This window comes from Neolamprologus multifasciatus, chromosome 15 (genome assembly GCF_963576455.1).
Source record: "Neolamprologus multifasciatus chromosome 15, fNeoMul1.2, whole genome shotgun sequence".
NCBI lineage: Eukaryota > Metazoa > Chordata > Actinopteri > Cichliformes > Cichlidae > Neolamprologus > Neolamprologus multifasciatus.
Window position 1 is genome coordinate 15,765,448 of NC_140453.1, and position 25,040 is coordinate 15,790,487.

At 38.7% G+C, this 25,040-nt stretch overlaps 1 protein-coding gene across 5 annotated transcripts; it reads left to right on the forward strand.

Annotated features, from left to right (window-relative positions):
- The first annotated feature begins 192 nt into the window (after positions 1-192).
- On the forward strand, positions 193-24,357 carry LOC146501826 (interleukin-6 receptor subunit beta-like). 5 transcript variants are annotated; one of them, XM_085134312.1, is made up of 17 exons: positions 215-279; positions 312-570; positions 5,781-6,053; positions 6,146-6,272; positions 6,378-6,547; positions 6,624-6,739; positions 8,541-8,567; positions 9,837-10,023; positions 11,440-11,522; positions 11,615-11,825; positions 11,968-12,132; positions 13,142-13,243; positions 16,618-16,761; positions 16,847-16,987; positions 20,542-20,626; positions 20,842-20,923; positions 23,090-24,357. In XM_085134312.1, the coding sequence occupies exons 2-17, from the start codon at positions 516-518 to the stop codon at positions 23,498-23,500; spliced, it is 2,379 nt and encodes a 792-aa protein (XP_084990438.1). In that variant the 5' UTR covers positions 215-279; positions 312-515; the 3' UTR covers positions 23,501-24,357. The 5 variants fall into 5 exon arrangements, with proteins under 5 accessions (XP_084990437.1, XP_084990439.1, XP_084990440.1 ...); XM_085134311.1 differs by having other exon boundaries at positions 193-570; XM_085134313.1 differs by having other exon boundaries at positions 193-570; positions 6,149-6,272.
- The last annotated feature ends 683 nt before the right edge of the window (positions 24,358-25,040 follow it).

Below are 25,040 nucleotides of genomic sequence, written 5' to 3' on the forward strand. Positions count from 1 at the left end.
ACAAAACTCAATAAAAACTAATGAGAGAAAAAACAAACAAACAATTAACTCTGCTTTTGAGAATGTTGCTGATGTCCAGGTCATAAAATGCTCTGCTGCTATTGGCTGTGCGCCAGATTATACGAACTGATTTACCATCAGTCACGTGTGGTTCGCGTGTCTCCCGAGCGGGGAGGTATTTAAATGAGCTCCCTTTCACGTCGCCAAGATAATAACAGACTGAAATAATCAAAGTTTGAAGGCGGTTGAGGAGTTACTTCACTTCCTCTTTATCTCTCTGTCTTTCCAGTTGGGTAATACCTCCTGTTCAGTTCAGGGTTTGCTTCAGTTCCTGTTACATGATGGCTGAAATAAAGCGTTAGTTAGGAAAATGTGGCGGAGGGTCGGGTGTCGTCTATCATAACAGCCTCGGTTGAAGCCGTTGGAGTGCTTCTGTGTTGCTCAGCGGAATAACTGTCAGCTCTAAATGCATTTGAACAGCGGATTTGCCTGAGGTCTGATTACAGGATAAAAAGATGTACACTTTCCAACTTGTATTTATCCTGGCTGGAATCTCATCCATTCGTGCTGGTAAGTCAATTTTAGCATTTTATGCGTCGCATAGTTGGAAAAAAAAGTATTAAAGGGATTTCCAGATATGCTGAGCGATAAAACTCAGTTCTGGGCTTTATGGGAAATGCCCATTTTTTTGTTCTACTTTCAGTTAAGAAGGGCAGCTACTCTTGCATGTGTGCTTTATTTGAAATAAATAAAAACCCAAATTTACCTACAAATATTCTCACTTTGAAAGAATAATAACCTCCAGCATTTTAAATAATTATGATCTGAAACAAGATCAGAATCCTAAACTTGTTAACTGTATCAGTGTTTTGCTTTGAATGGTGTTATTTCTGTTTAAGTATGCATTACTAAGAATTACTAATTTTTCTTCTAAAAGCAAAGATCCGGATAGGTGGTAACCATATGTGGCTCCACTGATTTAAGAAAACACCTCATTTTTTAACCAAAGTGAGCAGAACCTGATGAAATGTTTGACAATCCTTCTCCGATTACTGAAAATCAACAAATATTCTACATGGAAGTGTCCCTGCTTGTCTAAATATTTTCCACGAGGACTAGAAGAGAAAAAAAATAAACTTATGCAATAACAAATCTAATCAGATTGAAAAGTTACGGTGCTTTTCCTTTCTAACTAGGACAAGGTTACACCTATTCTGGGAACTCCTCTAATGGTCTGTTGCTTTTCTTTATAACAGATGATTGCATTGTCCTTTTTAGATAAGTTAAAGTAACAACACAACAATTAAATATTGTAAAACTAGACCATCCTTCTTCAGTGTAACAGTTTTATCAGGAAAAATGTGCTAAATAATCTAAACTATCCAAACTACATTACAAACTATTAACAAGTCTTTATACATATATTTCCCAACTTGAGGGTGAGGTACCTCCAATGAGCCAGGGAGACCTCCGATAGTCTCATTGATTCATGGGACTCAAACACCATGAATCAAAGGTAAAAAATATGTATTAACTCTGGCATAATATTCTTCACCGGTTTTATAAAACTACTATGAAATTATTTGTTAATGTTTCAATTCAATTCAATTGTATTTATATAGCGCCAAATCACAACAACAGTCGCCTCAAGGCACTTTATATTGTACAGTAAGTAATGCTAAGGTTGTGTTTCTGTCATGCCACCACAGGCGGCCCTGATCTCTTGGAAGTCAGGGAACAGGGTACATATGGTGCTACGCATGAGAAAAGCAGCTTGATTCAAACCAGATGCAGTGCAATACACGTTTCAGACATCACACCTGTTCAGAGGAATTTTGAAGATTTAGTTTGTTATTGTTCAGTCACTCAATGTGAGTCCAATGTGAGTAATCCAATCCATTATTATTATTATTATTATTAGTCATAGCACCAGGGATCATAGTTTTCACAGAAATTTCTCAGAAATTTTTCTTTATAATTGATGATGGTGTAAGAGATGCTGCTGTTTGGAGCATGTCATCTTGTTTATATAGCAGACTCAGGGCCGTGTCAGATCGTCACGATGCTATTATTTGTAATAATGAATCTCAAACAGCTCATGTACCGTTAATGTGAACTGAAATCTTTCTGTGGCTGCTTCACATAATAAGCATTAAACCTGAAAGTGTTAGTGAGCACTAACAGAAAGTATTGTGAATTGATAGCATACTTTCCATGAATTCCCCCTGAGGCATTCTGCAGTATGTTACAGATGCAAGGATGAGGATCAGGCGTAGGAACTTGAAACGAGACATTGTGGGAATCTGACTAAACTGCTTTCTGATCTAAATAAAGGTTCACAGGCTTCTAGATTTACATTATTTAAGTCATTGATTGTGATTGGGCCCTGGACCACCCCAGACTCTGTCTATTCTCTACTCTCAGTGCCCAAACAATAATCTTTTTTTTTAACCAACTATAAGCTTCTCTAAGGATGTAAGGCTTAGTCTACACAAAAACAAGCAAAAATTCATTTTTCACAAACGTTTGTTGAGAAGTGGATCATGGGTAGGTTTTCAAAGCGTAAGCTATTGCATTCCAATTAAGTGTTATTGTTTCCAGGGTTATGGCATTACTGGCCTGCTATGCTGCTTGTCTTACTGTAGCTAGGAACACCTGGGATTTTCCTGCTATAACTCATCAGAATGCCTCCAGTTAACACAGACATGGCAGTAAAAACTGTTTAAAATACTGAAGATATGTCCATCCTGCTGATTGATGATTGAGCTTTTCAGGATGATCACGGTTAAGACTCATTAAAAAAACAAAAACAAAACAAAAAGCACCTGATTCAATGCTGGCTGTCTAAAATTGAAACTTCTGGTCATCAAAAAATAAGCGTCAAATGTTACAGCTAAAGCAACTTGCACAAGCATGCCAAATTAAGTAAAGTTGTGAGCAAGCTATAAAGTCATCGCATTAGAGGATGGAATAAGCATGATGAGTTTTTCCAGGTAAGAAAACTAACCTGGGCGTGGACGGTGCTATGGTGTAGCTTTGATTAAATTACAGAACGAGTCATCAAAGAAAGTCTTGTGTATCATATCGTATTCGTTTTAGGCTGCTGACATACTTGATTGGCTCATTCATCTCAGTTGCGAAACTCCTACGTTGCAGCAAGCAGTGCAAGAACAGCTTGATAGCTTTGCATTATTCTGGATGTTACACTGGTTATTTTTGCATTTCAAATGCAATAGATTAATGTTTTAACATTTTTAGCGATCATAACTTTATTACATTTAAATCTTTGCATAAGATGCAAAGCCTAATTAACAAAACTTTCTCTTGTATCGCAGTCAGTCTCCAGTTTGCACAGATTTTTCTGCTGATTTAAAATTGTGTTGGACTAAGAAGTGGGATTAGATTACAGTTAGGTGAGCAAAAGTCTCAAGCCACTCCTCATTTATTTATATTTTCTTGAGAAAATGGGGAAATAACAAGCTTAAAAGTCAATATTTGGTATGACCACCTTTATTTTTCAGCACAGCCCAAGCTTTTAGGAATAATTCTCCAGGCTCCTTGAAGAACATTCAAAGCTCTCCTTTGGATGTCGGCTGCCTTTTTGTTCTGTTCTGTGTCAAGACGATCCCACACTGCTCGATAAAGTTGAGGCCGATCCATGAATGATAGTGCTACATTGTGTGTTTTTATATCCTGGTATGCTTTCACTGCATTGGTGTATTTGGGATTATTGTCAGGTTAAATAATGAAGCCATTTCCAGTCAGGTGCTTTCCAGATGATACTTCATGGTGGATCAAAATTTAGTGGTATTTTTCTGTGTTTGGGTTCACATCTCAGGTCATTTTTCAGGTTTTTGTTAACTTTTTTCCTCTTTCATGAGGACGCGTTCATGTGATCATGTGCTGCAGAGTATCTTTTTTACTGCTTGCCACTTCTTTTTTCCTCAGTTACTTTTAAGGACACACTGCACACCATGCTGACATATGCAGAGGTTTCGACTAATTCGCTCTTTGGGAACCAACTGGTTGATGCAAAATCCTATTTTATGCCTGCCAGACTGTGTTTTTAAGACTTTCCAAAAACCTAGAGAACTATTCCTTTTTTTTTTTTTTAAAGAAAAATGACAAAGTCTGATTTCCTGAAAGCAAAAATATGAAGAAATGAGAATTGGTTCAAGAAAAAGAAAGGAAGCTGGGTAAGAAGAACCTCGTATTCTCAGAGAAGCAGACTATGACCCAACCCAAGTGTAAAAAAACCCTCTGTACAAGAGGAAGTGTGGGCTAAATACAAAAAAAAAGTGAAAAAGTGAACAAACAGTCAAGGCTGGTATTGTTGCAGTAAGGAGTCAGACCCAAATGTAGCACTCAAAAACAAGGGTTAAAACTAACAAGCAGCTTTATTGCTGAACTTCAACTAACCACAAAATAATGCAGGTTAAAAAATAAGAAATACACTCTTTAAAAAGGGAAAATCAACAAGAAGCAAGGACACAGCCAAGAGGAAGAACTGAGACAATATATACACACAGAATAATGAAGGGAAGGGAAACAGGTGGGATCACAGCTGGGGCTCATTACAACTGACAAAGGAAATAGAACTACACACAAGATACAAGTAAGAACAGACACCAAAATAAAACCGGAAAAAACAAAACACAAATGCGCAGGCTTGACACAATGACAGAAAGGTGAGCACACTGAGAGACCAGACAGACACGGGGACACAGGTGAGGAAAGGGGTAAGAAAAGATGATGAGTTAGATAAAACCAAGACACATGGACTCAATGAGACATAATCAGAGAAGACGAATTTAGAAGTTGACTGCTGGAGGAAATAAAAAGAATAAAATGAAGTGGTCCTTATAGATCGTTTTTTCTACTCTACCTGAGCACTCTACGACATGCCTCAGTCACCCGTTCACATCCATCCATCCATTTTCTACTGCTTATCCGGGGCCGGGTCGTGGGTCCAGCAGCCCAAACAGAGAAGCCCAGACCTCCCTCTCCCTAGCCACCTCCTCCAGCTTACCCAGAGGAACACCAAGGCGTTCCCAGGCCAGCCGAGAGATATAATCTCTCCAGCGTGTCCTAGGTCTGCCCCGGGGGCCTCCTCCCAGTGGGTCATGCCTGGAACACATCACCCAGGAGGTGCCCAGGAGGCATCTTTGCCAGATGCCCGAAACACCTCGACTGGTTCCTTTCGATGTGGAGGAGCAGCGGCTCTACTCTGAGCCCCTCCCGAATGGCCGAACTTCTCACCCTATCTATAAGGGAGAGGCCAGCCACCCTTCGGAGGAAACCCATTTCTACCGCTCGTATTCGCAATCTCGTTCTTTTAGTCACTACCTACAGCTCGTGACCATAGGTGAGGGTAGGGGCGTAGATCGACCGGTATATTGAGAGCTTCGCTTTTACACTCAGCTCTCTCTTCATCACAACAGACCGGTACAGCGTCCACATCACTGCAGCCGCTGCACCAATCTGTCTATCGATCTCCCGCTCCCTTCTCCCATCACTCGTGAACAAGACCCCGAGATACTTAAATTCCTCCACTTGGGGCAGGGTCTGGTCCCTGACCCGGAGTGGGCACGGACGAGACCAAGACACCCATTCATGCAAGCGCTTTTTTCCTATGCTTTAGTGCTTTCTGTGAGCCAGCTGTTTTCCCTGTTTCTATGCATCTGATAACCTAAGCAATCCATCTGCCGGTTTCAGTTTTTGCTACAGAGACAAAAGAGTTTTTTTTCAATTACCTTAATTAAAATGATCATTTCCTCCAGGCCCCAACAGCAACACCTGCAGTGTTTACCCTAAAGATCCATACATCAAAGCGGGAGAGAACATCACGATAACATGTCAGAGCGCGTGTGATGGCACGAGCAAAATCTACTGGAAACTGAACAACGATCGCATTGATGATAGCCTGTCCAGCATGTTGAACCGCACACACACAGTCTTGTCACTCAGAAATTTCACTCACCCTCGTGCGACATTGCAGTGCTATACTGCAGATACTCAGCAAGTCATTGGAGGCACCATTATAGAAACGTACTGTAAGAAGTCATTTTCTTCCATTACCAACATAAATATAGTATTCCTGCATTAAAGGGAAATGTAGGACATTAATAACTTAATTTCTCTTCAGCAGCAAAACCCAGAAATATTTCATGCGTCCAGTATAAGCTTAATCAAGAGGAAAGCGGTAGCTTAGACAGCCTCACATGCACATGGGAGCATCACATGAATCCCCCAGTGAACTATACCGTAGAGAGGTAAGTTTTGTATTTTCTTTCTCTTGTGTATAACAACTAATGTAGATTTTTTTCCCTTTGTTTTAATGCTTCTTAAATTATTTAATAGATTTTTCTTTCCTTCAGTGTTTTTTATAAACAAAAGGAAATTTTACAATGCCACTCGAAGAAAACAACATGCACACTCACAGAACTATACACACTTCGAGATGACAACATCACTGTTACCGTGAAAGCCACAACTCATCACTGGAATGTTTCCTCTGAGCCTCGTACATTTGCGCTACATGACATAAGTAAGTGACATGGATTGCATTGCATATAACTATATTTATGAATGTTTTTGATGATGTTGAAATGTCTGCTACTCAGGTAAAAGTCTTCCCCCAAAGGACCTAGCGGTGACTGACTCTGCAGGTTCGCTCTCAGTTAAATGGCGAAGACTTTCTCCTTTAGAGCCGGGTCGCTGTGAAGTCAAATGCAGGAAGGTACGTTGCTCTTTCATTACATGCACAGCTGCTCACTTTGAAGCAATAACAAGAATTAGTTACGACACTGCCATAAAAATGCTGAATGAAACACAACAGTTTCAATGACGATGACCACAAGTTACGTCATTTTCATACATTAAACAGCAAGTTACATAAACAGATTTCAAGGAAGACAAAATAAAAAGGAAGTCCCAAAAAAATGTGTCATCTCGATCTACAGTCATGTCAAAAACAAATTCTCCCACTGGAATTAAGAGAGTAAGCAGCAGCCTGATGCTGCTATGCAAATGCACTAGATTAACTGATGAGCAAGTGTAACTAGCACTAACATAATCAGACAGTCTTTCTAGGAATTAATTTCCAAGTAAATTCACCTCCAGGTCAAACTTTGAAAGGACTCTTCAGGAGTCAGTTAGCATGTGAAATTTTAAACTTAATGACAGCAAAATTAGAAAACGACTGAACAAGTAAGACTTGTTTGGAAGGGATGCCAAGAGAAAGCATCTTCTCTCTAAAAGGAACATAGCAGCACAGAAATGTTTGGCCATAATGCACAAGACCACCAAACCCAACATATCAGCACAAACAGCTCATAGCAGCTGTCACAGGACCTGGGCCCCTTGTAGTCATTGAGTCAACTATGAACTGGTCCCATCAGATGGGATGAATATATCTGATAGTTCAAGCTTTGCTGGAACCGGGCATGTGCAACAGGACAGTGATCCCAAGGACAGCAGCAGAGCTACAAGAATGGCTGAATTTCTCTGAAAAAGAAATTAATAAAGCTGTTGCAATGATGCACTCAATGTCCAGTCCATCTGACTGAAATGCTGCGGCGGGACATTACGAGACAAATTCCCACAAACCTCAGTGAAGCAATGTGAGAAGCATGTGAGAGACTGATGAAGTCAAACAGAAAATGGTTACTTCGACTTGTTGCTGGTAAAGATTGTTCTACAAGCTATTAAATCTTGGGCTGTACTTATTTCATCTCATGTGTTGTGGAAGTTTAACTTAATAAAGCCCGCAGACAAACGGTGAGCGTAGCTAACATCCTTTAATCAAAAAGAACAAAAAACCCAAGCTTGGTGGGAGCAGCCATCGCGGGGCAAATGACCAGCAGAGTCTCTCCTGAACCCAGAACAGCCCTGGGTTTAAATACCTTCTACAGAAACAGAAGGCAGTGCACAGCTGTTTACACTCCCTTGCTACCTGATACAGTGGTTGAAAACAAAAGACTCTTCCTGTGGAATTGTCTGCTTCCTCCCAACTTCCTGAAATAAAATCACATGGCTGTTCAATGGCATGAATAAGGTGTGAGACCCTGACCTGCTAAAACCCAAGTAAATAATGTGAATAATACATAAATAAAGGAAATTCTAATACACATGTTAATAGTTTTGCCTAGAGTCTTGTGAAAGTTAATTTAGTTGGTTAAGCAATAATGTTTTAAAATAGTACCCAATATGTGCCTTAACTAAAGATTTCTGTTATATATATATATATATATATATATATATATATATATATATATATATATATATATATAACATATAGTCATATATATATATATATATATATATATAGTCATATATATATAGTCATATATATATAGTCATAAACAGTATTTGCTTCATCAGACACAAAAGTGCAGATGGTATAAACTGCTATAAAGCTGTGGAATGGGAAATAAAATACATTAATTTGTGTAGACACTATATAAGGTCTTTTTGTTTCTGCCAACATGCTTGCAATATTTAACCCTTCATGGCTAACTGGGGACTTGTTTCACTTCCAGGTTTTAGCTGGAGGAGAAATTGTCGAGGTAAGGAAAAGCTGGCTTATCTCAAACCTCTAATCTCTGTGGTATTTGAGGAATGCAGAAATAAAAACACATTTGCTGCACAGGTAGTGAAGGTAAAACACAAATTAGATAACCTGTAATCACCTAAAAATCATATGCAGTGGTCCCTCACTATAATGCGGTTCACCTTTCGCAGCCTCGCTGTTTTGCAGCACATTGTGTTCTGCGTCCTGATTGGCTGTAGACCATTATCAATCAATCTCGTGCCGTGTCTCCTGTACAGTACAGAATGCATTCAGTTAGTCAAATTTACTTAAATCTTTGATCAGTAGCAGTGTGACTCTGAAGAGCTGTACTATATGTACTATAAGTTTTCTCCCCAACAAACTCAACAATGTTGACAAAATGTTTTTGCACCGTCATTCATTCTATAATACTGGGCTTATTTTTCTACGAAGGTTTGAACTTTGAGAGTGTTTAAACAAGAGATAAAAGTGTGAAAATGTTCATGCCTGTCTGTGTATAAGTAAGTGTAAGTGTAAGTGTAAGTGTATAAAGTGTGTAGTGAGGGAGTTTTACAGCCTTAAAACATTTATAATAATTGTAAAAAATCAAAACAAAACAAAGTCGGCTACTTCGCGGATTTCACCTATCGCGGGTTATTTTTTGAACTTAAATCCCGCGATAAACGAGGGACATAATGGACATACTGTGTTAGTTGGAAGAAACAAATAGAAAATAAATAAGCAGCATGTGATATTTCTATACCTGAATATTTAGGCTGTATCCATAACTGACACAATTGATTTCTCAGTATATGCATTTTTAACTTCATTATAAAATATTTTCAGCATTCAATTTTGACAGGGACTTGATTCGAAACATTTCTAAGAATTAAAAAATATTATAATACTAATATTATAATTTTCCTTTTAATTAAGTTACAATTAATTATCTTTAGATAAGATTAAACATTACTTTTAACAAATAAAAACATTCAGCTAAAGGATGACTTCTGGCAAATAGTGGTGACATTTGGCAAGAAAAGTATTTTACTTAATGTAATAAATTATTTAAAAAGAAATCTAAAACTCCTCATCTTCAAAAAAGTTCCTTGTTGCATGAATTTTTTTCCTGGATAATCAATTCAACAAAATAAAAAATAAACCTTTATAAATCTCGATTCTTTTTAAACATGCACCCTATAAATTTAGTGACTGTTGGTAAAAGCTTTGAGTATATTTTAGAAGTGAAGTGATGTTCCTAAGAAGAAATGTATGTTTCTCCTAGTGTGACCACAGTGAGACTGGAAACAATACAAGACCATATTGTCTACTAAATGATGAAGCTTATGGGTCCATCACGATCAACAATGTGGATTCCTGCACTACCTACAGCTTTTCAGTGCGCTGTGTTTTGGGGAAGGCCATCTGGAGTGACTGGAGCAAGGAAATACTACATGTGACCAAACTAAACAGTAAGCATGGGTGTAACTTTGTGCTGAACTTTGTGGGGTTCAAGATCTCTGAAATGAGTAAAGAAAATCAACAGCCTACCCCAAAACACTGGCACCCAAAAGGCTGCAGACCCTGAATTGGGATCAGTGTTGCCAACTCCTCAGTAAGGAAAATCGCTATTGGTTGTCCTAAAAGTCGCTAGAAGTCGCTAAATGACGTCAACACCTAATTTGCATAATTGGTCATGCTAATGTAATTGTAACCTACGCTGCTGGAGAGAGAAATAACATCGTGGACGAGACATAAAGTGAGCAAAAAACGTCCTAAATGCATTTAGAATTTATTTAGAACTACAAATTAAATTTCTTTTAGCAATTATTGTTTTTTGTAATGTCACAATTCCAACCCTGCTCCTTTACCGGCAAAAGTGACCCGAAATAGGCACTCTGGTGGAGTTACTTTGTGTGTGTGTGTTTATACGTAGTTTTAAACCTGATCCACAAAACAGCATAAGAGTAAAAGAAGAACTGACTGCGTTACAGCACCTGCTGCTTGTTGAGAGTAAAAGCGATATGCGCTTTCACGTCTTTTTTTTAGCGACTTTTTCTAGAACAAAAGTCGCTAGGGGGTCTGAAAACTCGCTAAATATAGCGACAAAGTCGCTAAGTTGGCAACACTGATTGGGATACAGCCCATGTGTTTGCAACAAACCGTATATTTTGCAAATCGAGCTCAACACTGCCCCTAGCGTCCTGGAACACTTCCGTTGTGTTTTGGAGTTTGCATGTGTTTTGTATTTTGTACGTGTTTTGGAGTTTGCATGTGTTTTGGATTTTGTAAGTGCTTTAGAATTTGTAAGTGTTTTGGAGTTTGTACATGCTTTGTCTCTAGGGGCCACCTTAGGTTTGAGGCCCTGAGAGGGAACATTATCAAGGAATGTTAAAGGAATGAAGTCTGAAACATTTTGAGTTGCAGGTTTGGACTTGAATGTGATAATACAAAGTCAAAAGTTTAGTCTTTTATGCTGTGTAATATGACTGTAGTGTTTAAAAAAAAATACCTCCAGAGAACCGATGGCATGTAACACGAAGATGAGGGTCAGTCTACAACTTCTGCAGCAGAATTACTAAAAATAATGAACTGCGATGGACTTGCGGTCTTTGACGTACCCCGCAGCTCACATTGAGAGAGTTTGGATAGGCTCCAGCTCCCTCCGTGACCCTGAACTGGAGAGGCAGTTCACAAAGTGGATGGATGATTGAATTATTCGCTGTAAACACGTATTTGTTTCCATGAGCTCCAGGATATTATTTAACGTGTGAACAGGCACACTGCTTTCTCTTTTCTTGGCTTCAGACCAAAACCGTTGACAGTTTTCAAATATAATAATATTCCTGCCTGCGTAAAATAGTTTTTTGTATTTTGACCTTTTACAGAGAATCATGTCAACCTGCGCTTGTGGAGAAAAGTGTCTGAACTGGAAGAAAATGGACTTAGAAAAGTCCGTGTCATGTGGACGGTAAGGAAATATCTCATTGGTGTCTTTAAACAGCAGATTTCTGTATGTTCTGTCTATTTTTTTATGTGACAAGCTTCAAATTATCCACACAGGATATTCCTAAAGACTGTGGAGGCACATTTAATTACACCATAAAACAAACTCATGACAGTGAACACATGACTGGAGGGAATTATACCTTCCGTGGCAACACAACTTGTGATGTTGTTGTAAACCAAGATGCAGACAGAATAAATCTCACAGTCTTCCAGAATAAAGAAGTTCTTGTGGTGAAGTCAGTTTATGTTCCGGCCGTTGGAGAGAGTAAGTTTAAATGCTATTTCCTGAGCATTTTTAATGGGCAATTATTATTGATGTGCCAGATTGCTTCAGTTTAATGGACAAAGGCTTTGCTGTGTTGTCAAGCAATTTGCTTCTTTTTTCTTTCACTTTATCTAATCGGCAGGCCTTCCTCAAGTTACCAACATCCAGACCTTATCTGATGACAACGTTATTAAGGTCAGCTGGATGGCTCCTATGCAGCCAGTCAGTGGGTATAAAATTGACTGGACCCAGGATGGAAGTCAGTACCACTGGAAAGAGAGCGAATACACAAATGTAACACTCAGCGGTACGTTAGAGAGCAGTGTGATAACGGTAAATTGATGACAGGCTGATAGATGGATGTTTAATAAATTCCAAGGGAGCCTTGTGGCTGGAATCTGAGTCATGCTGGTTTATCGGCAAAGACATGATCCATTTGTGTCTTATCTTCCAGCATTATTGGTTCATGGGTGTGGCAAATTATGCATAGTCTGGGTGAGATAGATGTTAAAAGCTGCTCTGTAATCCATTATACATTCTACAGAAAAACAGTTATTTCTTGAAAACTGTGTCCTAAGATGTGTTGCAGTTTGCGGTGTTTCTTTGTGCTCAGTTGTGTTTAAGCAAGCAGAGGAACAGTCAGGCTAAATAGATTTACTCACAATGTTTCTGTGAAGGTCTGGTTCCACGTGCTATTGTGAAGCTATTACTTAATTTTTTCTTGTTTATCACAGTTCTCACCCAAGTGCCTTTCTTAGTGTCCCCACTTTTATTTCTTCTACATTCCTAACCCTGTAGTCATCTCAGGGCTTCTCAAATCTTCTCTCATAACTCTTTGGATGTCTTCAAACCTCAGAAGAGAAAACAGATGAACTAAACTATTTAATTATAAACATAACTGTTAAAACAAATAAATCATTCTTATCCATTGTTGCACACATATTAAATCTGAAAAGTATACTAGATTATAATAGATACTAATCCTAGGAAGCATTTCATCATATAAACAGATCATAAGAACCACTTCCCTTGGTGCACTTGGAGCTTTGGTATGTTTAGATTACACAGCTTTTGGTACTTTAGTTATACTCTTGATAGTCTTCCAGCTAAAATGGATACATATAAAATATTAAAGGCGGTATCATATAAAGCATAGAAAAAATTCTAATTTGGCAGTAGCAGCACAAAACTCCTCTAAGGGATGCACGTAATCACTGTTGAGCTGTGTGGCTAAAAAGCTAAACAAGTATGCTGTAACACTCACTTGCTAGTTCTCTGTCATCAGTTTTCAGACTAGTCTTCCCCCTCTCTTACAGGCCTCCAGGGAAAAAAGCCATATAATATCACAGTAACGCCCCTCTTTGGTGACAAGACAGGTCATGGCACAAAAGTCCTTCATGTTTGCTCCAGTTTTGGAGGTACGTAATTCAGATGTTTGGATATATACACTACCAGCAAAGGTTTGGACACACCTTATCATTTAATGATTTTTCCTTATTTTCATGACTATTTACATTGTTCTCACTGAAGGCAACAAAACTATGAATAAACACATATGGAATTATGGAGAAAATAGTGCTGTCAGCGTTAATCTCGTTAAAAATGACGTTAACGCCATAACCGCAACCCATAACCGACTGGCTGCACGGCGCTAACACATTAATGAGCTAACCGCGCTGAAGCGTTGATGCTGTGCAGCCCTCACATGGGGCGAGACGCGTTAACTCACTAACAGAGATTTGCGTTAATGCGGTTATGGCGTTAACGTCATTTTAACGAGATTAATGCTGACAGTACTAGTAGAAAACAAAAGAATGTGAAATAATGAAAAAAATGTTTTATATTTTAGATTCTTCAAATTAGCCAACCTTTGTTTTGATTACTGCTTCACACACTCTTGGCATTCTCTCGATGAGCTTCGTGAGGTAGTCTCCTGAAATGGTTTTCCAACAGTCTTGAAGGAGTTCTCAGAGATGCTGAGCACTTTTTGGCCCTTTTGCCTTCACTCTGCGGCCCTTCTCATCCCAAACCATCTCGACTGGGTTTAGGTCAGGTGACTGTGGAGGCCAGGCCATTGGGCGCAGCACTCCATCACTCTCCTTCTTGGTCAAATAGCCTTTACACAGCCTGGAGGTGTGTTTTGGTGTCACTGTCCTGTTGAAAATAAATGATGGTCCAACAAAACGCAAACTAGATGGGATGGCATGTCGCTGCAGGATGCTGTGGTAGCCATGCTGGTTCAGTGTGCCTTCTATTTAAAATAAATCCCTAACAGTGACACCAGTAAAGCCGCACCATCACACCTCCTCCTCCTCCATGCTTCACGGTGGGAACCATGCATGTAGAGACCATCTGTTTACCTTTTCTGCATCACATGAAGACATGGCGGGTAGAACCAAAGATCTCAAATTTGGACTCATTAGATAAAAGCACAGATTTCCACTGGTCTAATGTCCATTCCTTGTGTTTTTTGGCCCAAACAAATTTCTTTTGGTTGTTGCTTTTCCTTAGTTGTGGTTTCTTAGCAGCTATTTGACCACAAAGGCCTGATTAACACAGTCTTTCACACAGTCTCTGCTGAACACTTGATGTAGAGATGTGTCTGCTACTGGAACTCTGTGTGGTATTTATCTGGGCTCTAGTCTGAGGGGCTGTGAACTTGCGATTTCTGAGGCTGGTGACTCGGATGAATTTATCCTCAGCAGCAGAGGTGACTCTTGGTGTTCCTTTCCTGGGGCGGTCCTCATGCGAGCCACTTTCATCGTAGCGCTTGATGGTTTAAGGCGACTGCACTTGGGGGACACGTCTATTTTTTGTTTCTCTTTACTTAGCTGGTTGGTTTTTGCACAACTGCAGGAACCAACCAACTGATGGTCCCAAGCTCATTAAGAAAGCAAGAAATTCCACAAATGTACCCTGACGAGGCACACCTGTGAAGTGAAAACCATTTCAGGTGACTACATCATGCAGCTCATCGAGAGAAGGCCAAGGGTTTGCAGCACTGTCAACAAAGCAAAGGGTGGCTACTTTCAAGAATCTTAAATATAAGACATATTCAGAGTTATTTATCATTTTTTTCTTTGCTACATAATTCCATAAATACTTGCTTCATATATTTGATGTATTCAGTATGTATAGGGGTAGGCAACTCCAGGCCTAGAGGGCCGGTGTCCTGCAGGTTTCTCAGGTTTCTCACCTTCGGTCAACACACCTGAATCAAATGATTAGTTCATTACCAGGCCTCTGGAGAACTACATCATGTTGAGGAGGTAATATAGGCTTTTAAATCAGCTGTGTTGGATAGTGATGGGCAGATGAAGCTTCATGAAGCACTGAAGCTTTTCATCCAATTGGTTCACCCCAGCACAAAGCTTCTTGAAGCTTCATTTGCTCTAGTAGGACACCTACTGGACGTAAAAATATTAGTTGGCATGAATTTGAAGAGTGTGGCCTTTTGCACACAGCCTGTAAATGTCAACAACAAAAGGAGTGTGTGTAAAACATGTATATTGTAGTGATGGCAGTATACTGTGTATATTTATACTGGCAGTATGGGAAATGATTATTTGGAAATGCTTAAAATGGAAATGATCATTTACTGTGAGGTGAGGTGTGGTTGGGGTGTGGACAGTGGTTGTGCTTTTGTAACGTTGAGGTATGGACAGCTACACACTGAGGCCTCAGCCCTGCTTGTTCACATTTTATTCTGTAAAAACTGCATTTTCACTGCTTTTATGACCTTTTTAATGGGGAGAACATAGCTAGGATTTAATGATTTAACAAATCTTTTAAATCCTTTGTCCTCCACAATGCTAAATGGCTGGGAGTCCTCAATCACCATGCTAACCAGGTTTTATCTATTTGAGATTGTTCTCCTGAGGAAAGACAATAAAAACAAAGCACAAATATAAATATCACACACGTAACTTATTACAGTTGTATAATATTGTTATATCATTTAGTAACATTACAGCATGCTATATTATCATGGCATTTGATGGCTCACCTGGTTTTGCTCCACAATCGGTGTTCCCCTTATTCTCATGCAAAGCTCTGTAGTGCCTAAGCATGGATGAGGTGTTGTTGTTATATCCCAGCTCCCTGGCACATAGCAAACACTTCACCTTGTACAAAAGCAAAGCCGCTTAAAATAAGTTTTATGGCACCATCAGTATTATGAAAATACATCTTCTGTAGAAATTTACATAACTTGTTGGGAGGAATAAAATCAAAATGTTCCCACACAGGGGAGGACATCCTCCTCTTCTTAGCTGGCTCCATTCTCTCCTGACTTTCTCTCCTCACTCTCATAAAACTCCAAACTGTCTCCAAACTCTCACTAACCGCAACTCTCTATCAAACACCCACATTTTTGAATGAAGTCTGAGGGGTTTATATCGCTGTCATAGCTCGCGGCAAAGTTCGAACCACTTCCTGAACCAGTCACGTGGTACAGCCGGGCAGCGAGGCTTCGGACGTCATCATTTTCAGCTCCTCCCATAAATGAAGCAAGCCTCGATACGCGCATCACGGAAACGCCCCCTCCATTACTCGACACAAGCTTCGAAGCCTCGATACAGAACGTCACATCACTAGTGTTGGATCACGTACACATCCAAAACCTGCAGGACACCGGCTCTAAAGGCCTGGAGTTCGACACCCCTGATGTAGAAAGTAGTAAATATAAAGAAAACTCATTAAATTAGAAGGTGTGTCCAACTTTTGACTCATTCTGAAACAGTACTTTTTAAAATGCTGTCCCAAGCTGATGTTGCCCCTGTCGCTCCTACAGATCCAGACAGCATTGCTATCACAGTTGTACCTGGCCAGCGACAAGCCTTTGTGAGCTGGAATACGAAATCACAGAAGGAATGCAGCGGTGCTGTTCAAAGCTATACAGTCAACTACTACAAGGCGCAGCATGGACCGTATCTCAGTGAGTATGCAGCGCACTTGTGCAAAGTTTGCACACTTTCATTTAACACAACATTCATAGCATTTCTTTAATGGGTTTCTTCCAGATGTTACTGTGGATAGAAAAACGAGGAACGTCTCTTTGAAAGATCTGAGTCCAGACACCCAGTACACCGTCAATGTCGATGCCAGGGCTCTGACCGGAATATCAACAAGCAGTGATGAGAAATTTACAACCAAAAAATTTGGTAAGTGGTCTATAAGAGCTCTGACTTAGAGGAATGATTCAGAATGAGCCTGTGAGCAGATTATCTTTGGTTTGGTGCACCCAATACCACCCTGATACTAAGTTGGTGAATAATCAACAGATGCATCAGCACAATAATCATGCTTTGGCATGTCAGGCCAGTAAAGACTGTTATTTCAGTCAATAGGGACACAGTTTTATTTTTTCGTTTTGTTTTCTGGATTGAACAAAATACAGCAAAAAAAAAATGTTTTTGCTTAGTTTAGTCCATTCAATGTCTGTGTAGTTTTATTTATTTTATGTTTTTTAGCAACCTTTATATTTAAATCCACTCAAAACATTTGTGAGTTTAATAACTCAATGACTGTTGTTACCAGTCATGAACCTGTGTTTTCCTACAGTCGAGCTTTAACCAAACACAGCTCAACTGACTCATAGCAGTAATAACAGCCTAATCCCAACATCAGTGCCAAATATTACAATTTGATGATCCTTGGAGAAAATCTCTTTATGGCCTCGATCCAAAGCCTTTGTGTTTTCCAGCAGTTACCTTGGCATGTATCTAGGGACGCAAACAAATAGAAACATTCCTGAAAGTCAGAAACAGGATGCTGCAGTTTTACTGCTCTGAGACCCACAACAGCACTTATTTGCTGACGGCAGACTTGACAACTGCAGAAAAAGTTTAATAATTAATGACGTATCATTTATTTTCCATAAAATATTAATTGTTTTTGCTGACAAAAAGGCGTGGCAGGATTTACTTTGCTGTTGTAATATTAGCTACAAGTCTATGACCATGGGCATTGCCATGGTCTCAGCACAACAGCAAAAACTGAACCAAAAACCTAAAACTCAACAACTACTCTGGTTGTCATGGTAACAAGAAAGTACACCCTCTTTCAGCTCAGGTTTTTTTGTATCAGGATATAATACAAGTAACGCAGTCGTTAGTAGGTCTTAAAATTAGGTAAATGCAACATTAAAGCAACTACAAAACATGACATATTATGCTGTGCCATTATTTATTTAACAAAAAATAATCCAAAATGCAGTGTGCAATTAGACAGTGCAATTAGGAAAATGAACAAGTATGGCTTTTTTAGAAGAGTTGCACATGGCAGTTAGCTTAGGCATGCAAAGTTGCACCCGAACAAACCGAGACTTCCTGTCCTTTGGATGAAACCAAAGTGGCGTCATGAACTGGTCATGTAAGGCAGGCAGTAATGGACCCTAGGTGCAGACTCATGGAGGTGAAAATGAACTCAGAAAGTTTTATCGGTTTTATTGCTGGATGGCAGTACTACAAAACTAACTAAATTTGGAATATACATGAAACTAAACACACAGGTAGGCAGAACACATGGTGGGGAATGAGGGAGAACGCTGGACAGAGGGAAACAGAGGGCTTTAATATGCAAGGAATGACAAGGGAACAGGAAACACATGGGGAAGACAGCTAAGACAAATTAGACATGACAAGTGAGAAAAAGCAAAACTAAACACACTGAACAGGGAATGCAAGATTTTCACTATGAAATGATGAGAATGAGAATGATGACAGGCTGAGGAACAAAGATAAACATGAAAGGCGGGGAGACATGAAATGAAACACAAGGATGGGAAACCAGACACAAAGACACACACAACTCACATAAACACAGACACACAAAGAGGGACACAGAAGGACACAGACACAAGGGGAAATGTAATATTCAAGAAACTAAATGGGGAATATAAGGAACTCAAAACGGAATAACTAAGACTACTAATGAAAGTGACTCAGGTCTGTTGCCCCAAAGGATACAGGAAATGTGCTGATTTCCACGACATAGTCATGTCTGATTTTAATGCATTTTCCTCTAAACGCTTGATGGTTACTGACGTCATGACTTTTAGCCTCATTTTTTCTGCAGAGAGATTTCTCTAGAACGAAACAGTAAAGCATTTACGGTATATAATTTAATGAAGAAAAAACAGTATATACCTCTCTGCAGAAACAATGAGGCTGTATCCTTTGGGGCTACAAACCTGAGTCATTCTTTTAGAAAAGTACGTGGTGCAGCAGGTTGACGGGAACAATGAGGCGAATGCTGAATGTTACAGGTGCCGTCAGAAAGCCACCAAAGGCAGATTGCAGTGTATAGGAAGGATACACCAGGCTTGTGATGTTCTCCTTTATAGTGGACAGAAATTATTTTTTGGAGTGGAACAAATAATTTGTGTGGCATCTTATTTAATGCAGAACACCTGATTGTTATTTAAATAGTTTGAAATGGTTATTTAAAAAAAGGTAAAAGGTAAATGGATGCAAATAACTTTGTTGTCTGCAAAACTTGTGCATAGGATTTTAAAATTAGCAATTTATATTTGCATTTATAGTTATGAAATATGATTCATTAAACATGTTTATGGTTTTTACAGTAAAAAATATAACTTTTTCTACTCGGATTTTATGTTTTTTGTCTAATTTTAGATCTGTTGTAAAATGAAAACATAACTGTAGATTCAGACATGTGAGGTTATGCTGAAAATAATGATACCAAACAAGGCAAAGTAAATAGCAGAAAAATCAAAAGTAGTCAAAAACGGGCAATTATACTCTGGACCCAGAAGGTTAAACATTTTTTAAAGTAATGCAATAGTTACTTTTCCTAGTAATATATCACTTTTACACCAGTTTAACACTGGACATGAGAGACTGATAAATTCATACAGAAAACAATTACTTCACATTTGTGTTGCTAAATGTGTTCTACGAGCTACTAAGTCACAAAGTATACTCGGTTTTTCACACAGTGCTTCTTCATTTTCACTTTTGTGAGACCATTTCACAGTGTTATATGTCACAAGCTGCTGTTGATCTCGGGTTATAGTTACCTAATTTCGAGACCTTGTAAGGATTAGATATTTGCTTTATTATGTCCTGATATACAAAACCTTATAGTTGCCTTTATTTTTTACATGACTGCACACAAACTGGTATTACCGAAGCTTAATTTTGTTACAATAAACAACACTTTAAAGTCATTTATTTTTATGTACACTTAAAATGGTACAAATGATCTATGTCTGCTGCTGATATCAGCAATTTAAACCGTGAGAAGCAAGTGTTTGAGTGTGAAGTTGATTGGCTCATTAGGGCAAGGAGGGCTAGAGGAAGAGGTTTGAGCCACCCTTGCGGTAAACACTTGTCTGTCTGGGTAGAACGTCACCCAGATAACAGTCAAGAAGTACCTGAAGCTGTCTAGATGTTGATTCGCCTCCCTTTGGAACTATTTATCAACCACGAGAAGACACTGTGACAGATTGCCAGCCGATGGTTGATCAGTGTCAAAATATTTGTTTGCGTGCTAAGAACTAAGATCCTAACCTCTAATGTTATGACTCACTGGACTAGTATCTGAATTAAACCGAATGTTATGAACTTTTTTGTTCTTTGCTGTGGTAATACTAGTTATTTAAAACTGTATAAATCCAGTCAGTGATTTTTTTAAGAGTGTTTAATGTCTGTTCTGCAAAGTGCTCAATGATCAATTGAAATGTCTTTAACAGATCCGGGGCTTGTTACTGCACTCAGTGTCGCTGGAAGCGTTATCATCTTCCTGGTGTTATTTCTCGGATTATGCTTTGCTGTTCAGTAAGTTTCAGTCTCTTTTTGTTACTGATGATTTGTTATGAGCTCCTTTTGAATGCAAACACTGAACCAAAAACATTTCCAGGCCATCAATAGTGGAAGACAGGCTCTGATGTGTTAAGACACATTGTGGTCATGTTGTGATTACATTTTTGGCACCAAACACTTCTACATATTTCTTCCTAACGATGTGTTAATGATGTGTGTTATTTGTTTAGATGGAAGAAATTCCAGGAGAAGCCCGTGCCAAATCCAGCCCTCAGCTCTGTGGGTGTTTGGGCGTCGCAAAGTCAACAAAAGGTGACGAGGATGTCATGGCCCTTGATTTATAATGCTGAATTTTGCGGGATGGGGCGGTGATATTTTCACATGTAGTTTAGGCTTTTGAGTTATTGTTTCCTCTTCTCATTTTTACTTTTTTTGATTGCTTTCTCATTTGTCTTCTTTTAGTTTTTCAGATTTTTTTTTTGTCCTGTTTTTTTTTCCCCCGTTTCTAATCTCAAATCACTCCTTGGTGTATAAATAGTCCAGTCGTTGTGTCTGTCCACATGGGTTTTCTAGATTTTCTTTGTTCTCATGTGTCTCTGTTTGTTTTTAACTTCACTATGTGTGTTATTATCTGAGGCTGTCCAGTGGGATGCATTATATCTGCATTAATGTTGCTGAAGAAGTTGCATGATTAAATTGTAGGTTTTTCATTATCAAGCAAAAAAAAAAGGTAGAAATACATCAGCTTGTGCTTTCTTGAATTGTAGAGAAGCTGAATGTTATTCTATATTTCTGCTAAAGTGACTACTCGGTAATTTACTTTAATTTCACATTTTACAGTGTGAGGGTTTTCTGTTTTACCTTGTCACGTGTGTCAGCAAACTGAGTCTCTCTGACTTTGTTGTGTTGAATGAAAAAAGCTGTTTAAGATGTTTTTTTCTTGATCATTGCACATTTACCTCAAATTTCTGAGATCTGAAAAAAAGATTCTGTGATTTAATCAAAAAGTTAACTACCAACATCTGGCGGCCGGATTAATAAAAAATAATAATTGGTATTTTCAGTTGTTCTGAAAGTGGTTTTCTGAATATTATCTTAAACAGTTTCCCCCCAGACTTCCTGAGGCCTGTATTATAAAGGAAGTTCAACACAACCAGGCTTTCTTTGCCTTAGCTGGCTTGACAAAACATAAAACCCCAGTTGGAAATAAGCAGTCAGCACTCTGATCAGGTTTATTAAAAACTATAAAAATTTGTATCCCACGGTCTACAAATTAGTATCCCACGGAGAAACAAAAATCCCTTTAGTTTGTCAGAAATTAGTATTATGAAATTAGTTTGACTGAACAAGTATTTTTGGTGTGTTCTGTATTTTTGTAGTCACAGTTCTAGCAGTGAAGACAGATTAGGCTCAAGTATAAAAATATGCATACATTCTTTGTATTACCAAATCCATATATGCACGTTTACAATGCAATGATGGTGCGATACATAGTGTGTAACTTTAGAGCTGGGCTTAGCTTTATCTCTAGGGGCAGATGGCCTTACATTTGACTCTATTCAGTGACTCCAAGGTGACTGTAAAATTAGCCCACATGAATATTTGTGCTGATATGCTATGTTTGCATAAATGCAGAGAGCTCTAATATGTTCTGATGGCACTTCGGGTTTGAGTATAGTCATGCACTGAAATACAGTCAAATGACATTGAGCAACATTTAGTAAGGTGCGATGTCTGTAAGTTCCTCAACTACTCCCAATGATAATCTCCAAAATCAATCTTACTGGGCTGATGGATATCGCAGGTCCATGAATAAACTGTCTTATGTGTTTGCTCCATTTCTTCAGTTTTCGTTTTCTGTAATTTGTCAGATTACAACTGAAAAATCTGATCTAAACATCAAATGTAAAATTTGGTGGAATTCGAGCTTCAGCGATTAAAACAATTCAAGTTGGAGGATTTTAAATGACCCATGTTTTTTTTATGATAGCTATCATGGTCCAGATTCATAAGCATTCGTGTGCTACTCTTTATTTACCTGTTGCCATGGGGACTCCTGGTATCAGAGCTTCACCGATGATTGCTATCCTCTTTCACGCATGCATTCTTCACTCAGGGTGAACATAATCAGGGCTGTTTCAACTCTCTGAGTTAATAGCAACTCAGAGTTTATGCTTTGTTCCCGAGTTTGTTGAACCTGCTTTCTGGAACGGCACACAGATGTTTTACAGATGTTTTTTGTCATAGTTTGAAGTTTCTGTCTTGAACTCATTTATGTGTCCATGCACTGTGACTCCTTTAACATCTTCCCTCTTCCAGAGGTCCTCTATCCTGAGTTATCATGTCTATGTAGGGTTTAGCTTTCACTGGCTACAGAAACAATCCATGCCCGAGTCTTGATAATATATAAAAGCTGCTGTAATTCATCCTAGCTTTTTGTTTTACGGCTCCCTTCTGTCTGTGTGTTTGTATCCATAGGGAATCTGCTTCCAGCCATTCAGAAATCCATCTGAAAGCCACTGTGATACAGTATACCCAGAGAAAGCGCAGAGCACATCTACCCCTTCATTAGTTACAGGCTATGATACTAACACAGCCAGTGAATACATAGTGGACTACGCAAACTCAGGAATGAGTCTTGGTCTTTATACGGAGGATGAAAGTCCAGTTGAACCTGCAAAGACGCCTCCCTCTCCCGGAGAATCCACTGCATTAATTTCCTCAGAGAGCAGCACAGCCAACCCCTATCGAAGTCAGAGTTCTGTGGAGAGTCCTGTCCCAGAGACTCCAAAACTGAGTAAGCATGTGCCAGTAAAACAGCAAGAAAGGGCATTACTTAAGACCATATATGTCACATTAGACATGATTGAACAAGATCATAACAGGTGAGAGCAGTGAAGGTAAACGATGCAGATAGATTTGCAGTCAGTCAGCTGTGAAAGAAATAGATATGGTTTGATATGACTGTGTGTGTCATTAAGTTGCCTAGCACTGTGGAACAACAGGATACAAACATGTTTAACCGTTTTTATGTATGTAGTAGCTGCTTTATTAGGACATCTTAATGTATTCAGCCGTACAGCAAGAATAGGTTTCATTTCATTCAATTCAATTCAATTCAATTCAATCTTTATTGGCAGACTTCATGTCCATAAAAACAAGACAGAAACACAACCCCCCCCCCCCCCAACACAAGGTATAGACCATTAAATATATATAAGTATATAAATAAGTATATAAAGCATTTGTAAAAATATAAAACCATAATATACATAAAACACAATTACTTAAAATAGATCAATAAATACACAAACACTTTAACCAGTGCTTTCTCAGACTGGATGAGTAACGTCCAACGTTAATGTGAAGAGATGAAAAGATTTAAGGATATGAGTTATCACCACTGAAAATATGATATAGTGTTCCCAGGATTTAGCATTCTAGACATGCTTTGCTATGACACTGATCCTGGTTTTATGTATAGTCTGTATTATAGTATTGTGATATTTTGTTGTAAATATTTTAGCCATGTATTATATGCTTGATGTTTGTTGAGGTGTGACTTGCTGCATTTTTTTTTTTTGCTTTACCGCTTTGTGTCATTTGTAAACTGGAGGAGTCATTAAAATGTAAATTTTGTTATTGTGTTGATAAACATTCACCGCGCAGAAGCATCTCTGCCATATGTCTCGTAAACAGACATAAACAAAAAAGTATGAAATAAAGTGAATAAATGTTGTACTTGACACCCTGTTTTGTTATTTGATGACAAAATGTTTGAAATATTCTGCATGTAGTCATATATTAGTGTGAGCAAGGCTTTGTAATGTGCATGGCACTGAGTGTAATTGGAGAAACCACAGTACACATTCATAAGGAAGTGAGCCAGCTCACTTATATTTTCCACTAATGCACTGTTAGACTGGTGAAAGGGAAAAATGAGTTAATATTTCAAGCTAAATTATGCACACATACACCAGTGTTCTGTGGTGTTGTGTGGTGTACACTCACCTCTTCCATGAATTTGGCATAAACAACAGGATTGGATATATCCTGTCTTGTATCAGTGGTGCAGGCTGCTGCTGCTGGCGTATGGTTATGCGGGAAAATATTTCAATCACAAAACTCAGATCATCTCAAACTAATTTCTTCAACATGACAGTGAGTTCCCTGTATTCAAATGGCCTAGACAATCATCAGAACTCCATCCAAAATAGCAGCTTTGGGAGGTGGTGTTACAGGGGATTTCCATCATTAATGCAGTCGGCAAATTTGCACCAGCAAATTACATCATGTCTATATGAACCAAAACCTCAGAGGGATGTTTCCAGCACTTTGTTGAATCTATGCCACAAATAATTAAGGTAGCTCTGGATGTAAAAAGAAAGTCCAATCCACTGTGTCATATGGATTTCTATCACTGTTTATT

Bases quoted from the DNA above. Each gene is read 5' to 3' on its own strand.
- LOC146501826 (XM_085134311.1), top strand. From the start codon at position 516: ATGTACACTTTCCAACTTGTATTTATCCTGGCTGGAATCTCATCCATT. The intron at 11,826-11,967 runs GTAAGTTTAAAT...TCTAATCGGCAG, and splicing joins TGTTCCGGCCGTTGGAGAGA to GCCTTCCTCAAGTTACCAAC. The intron at 20,627-20,841 runs GTAAGTTTCAGT...TTATTTGTTTAG, and splicing joins GGATTATGCTTTGCTGTTCA to ATGGAAGAAATTCCAGGAGA.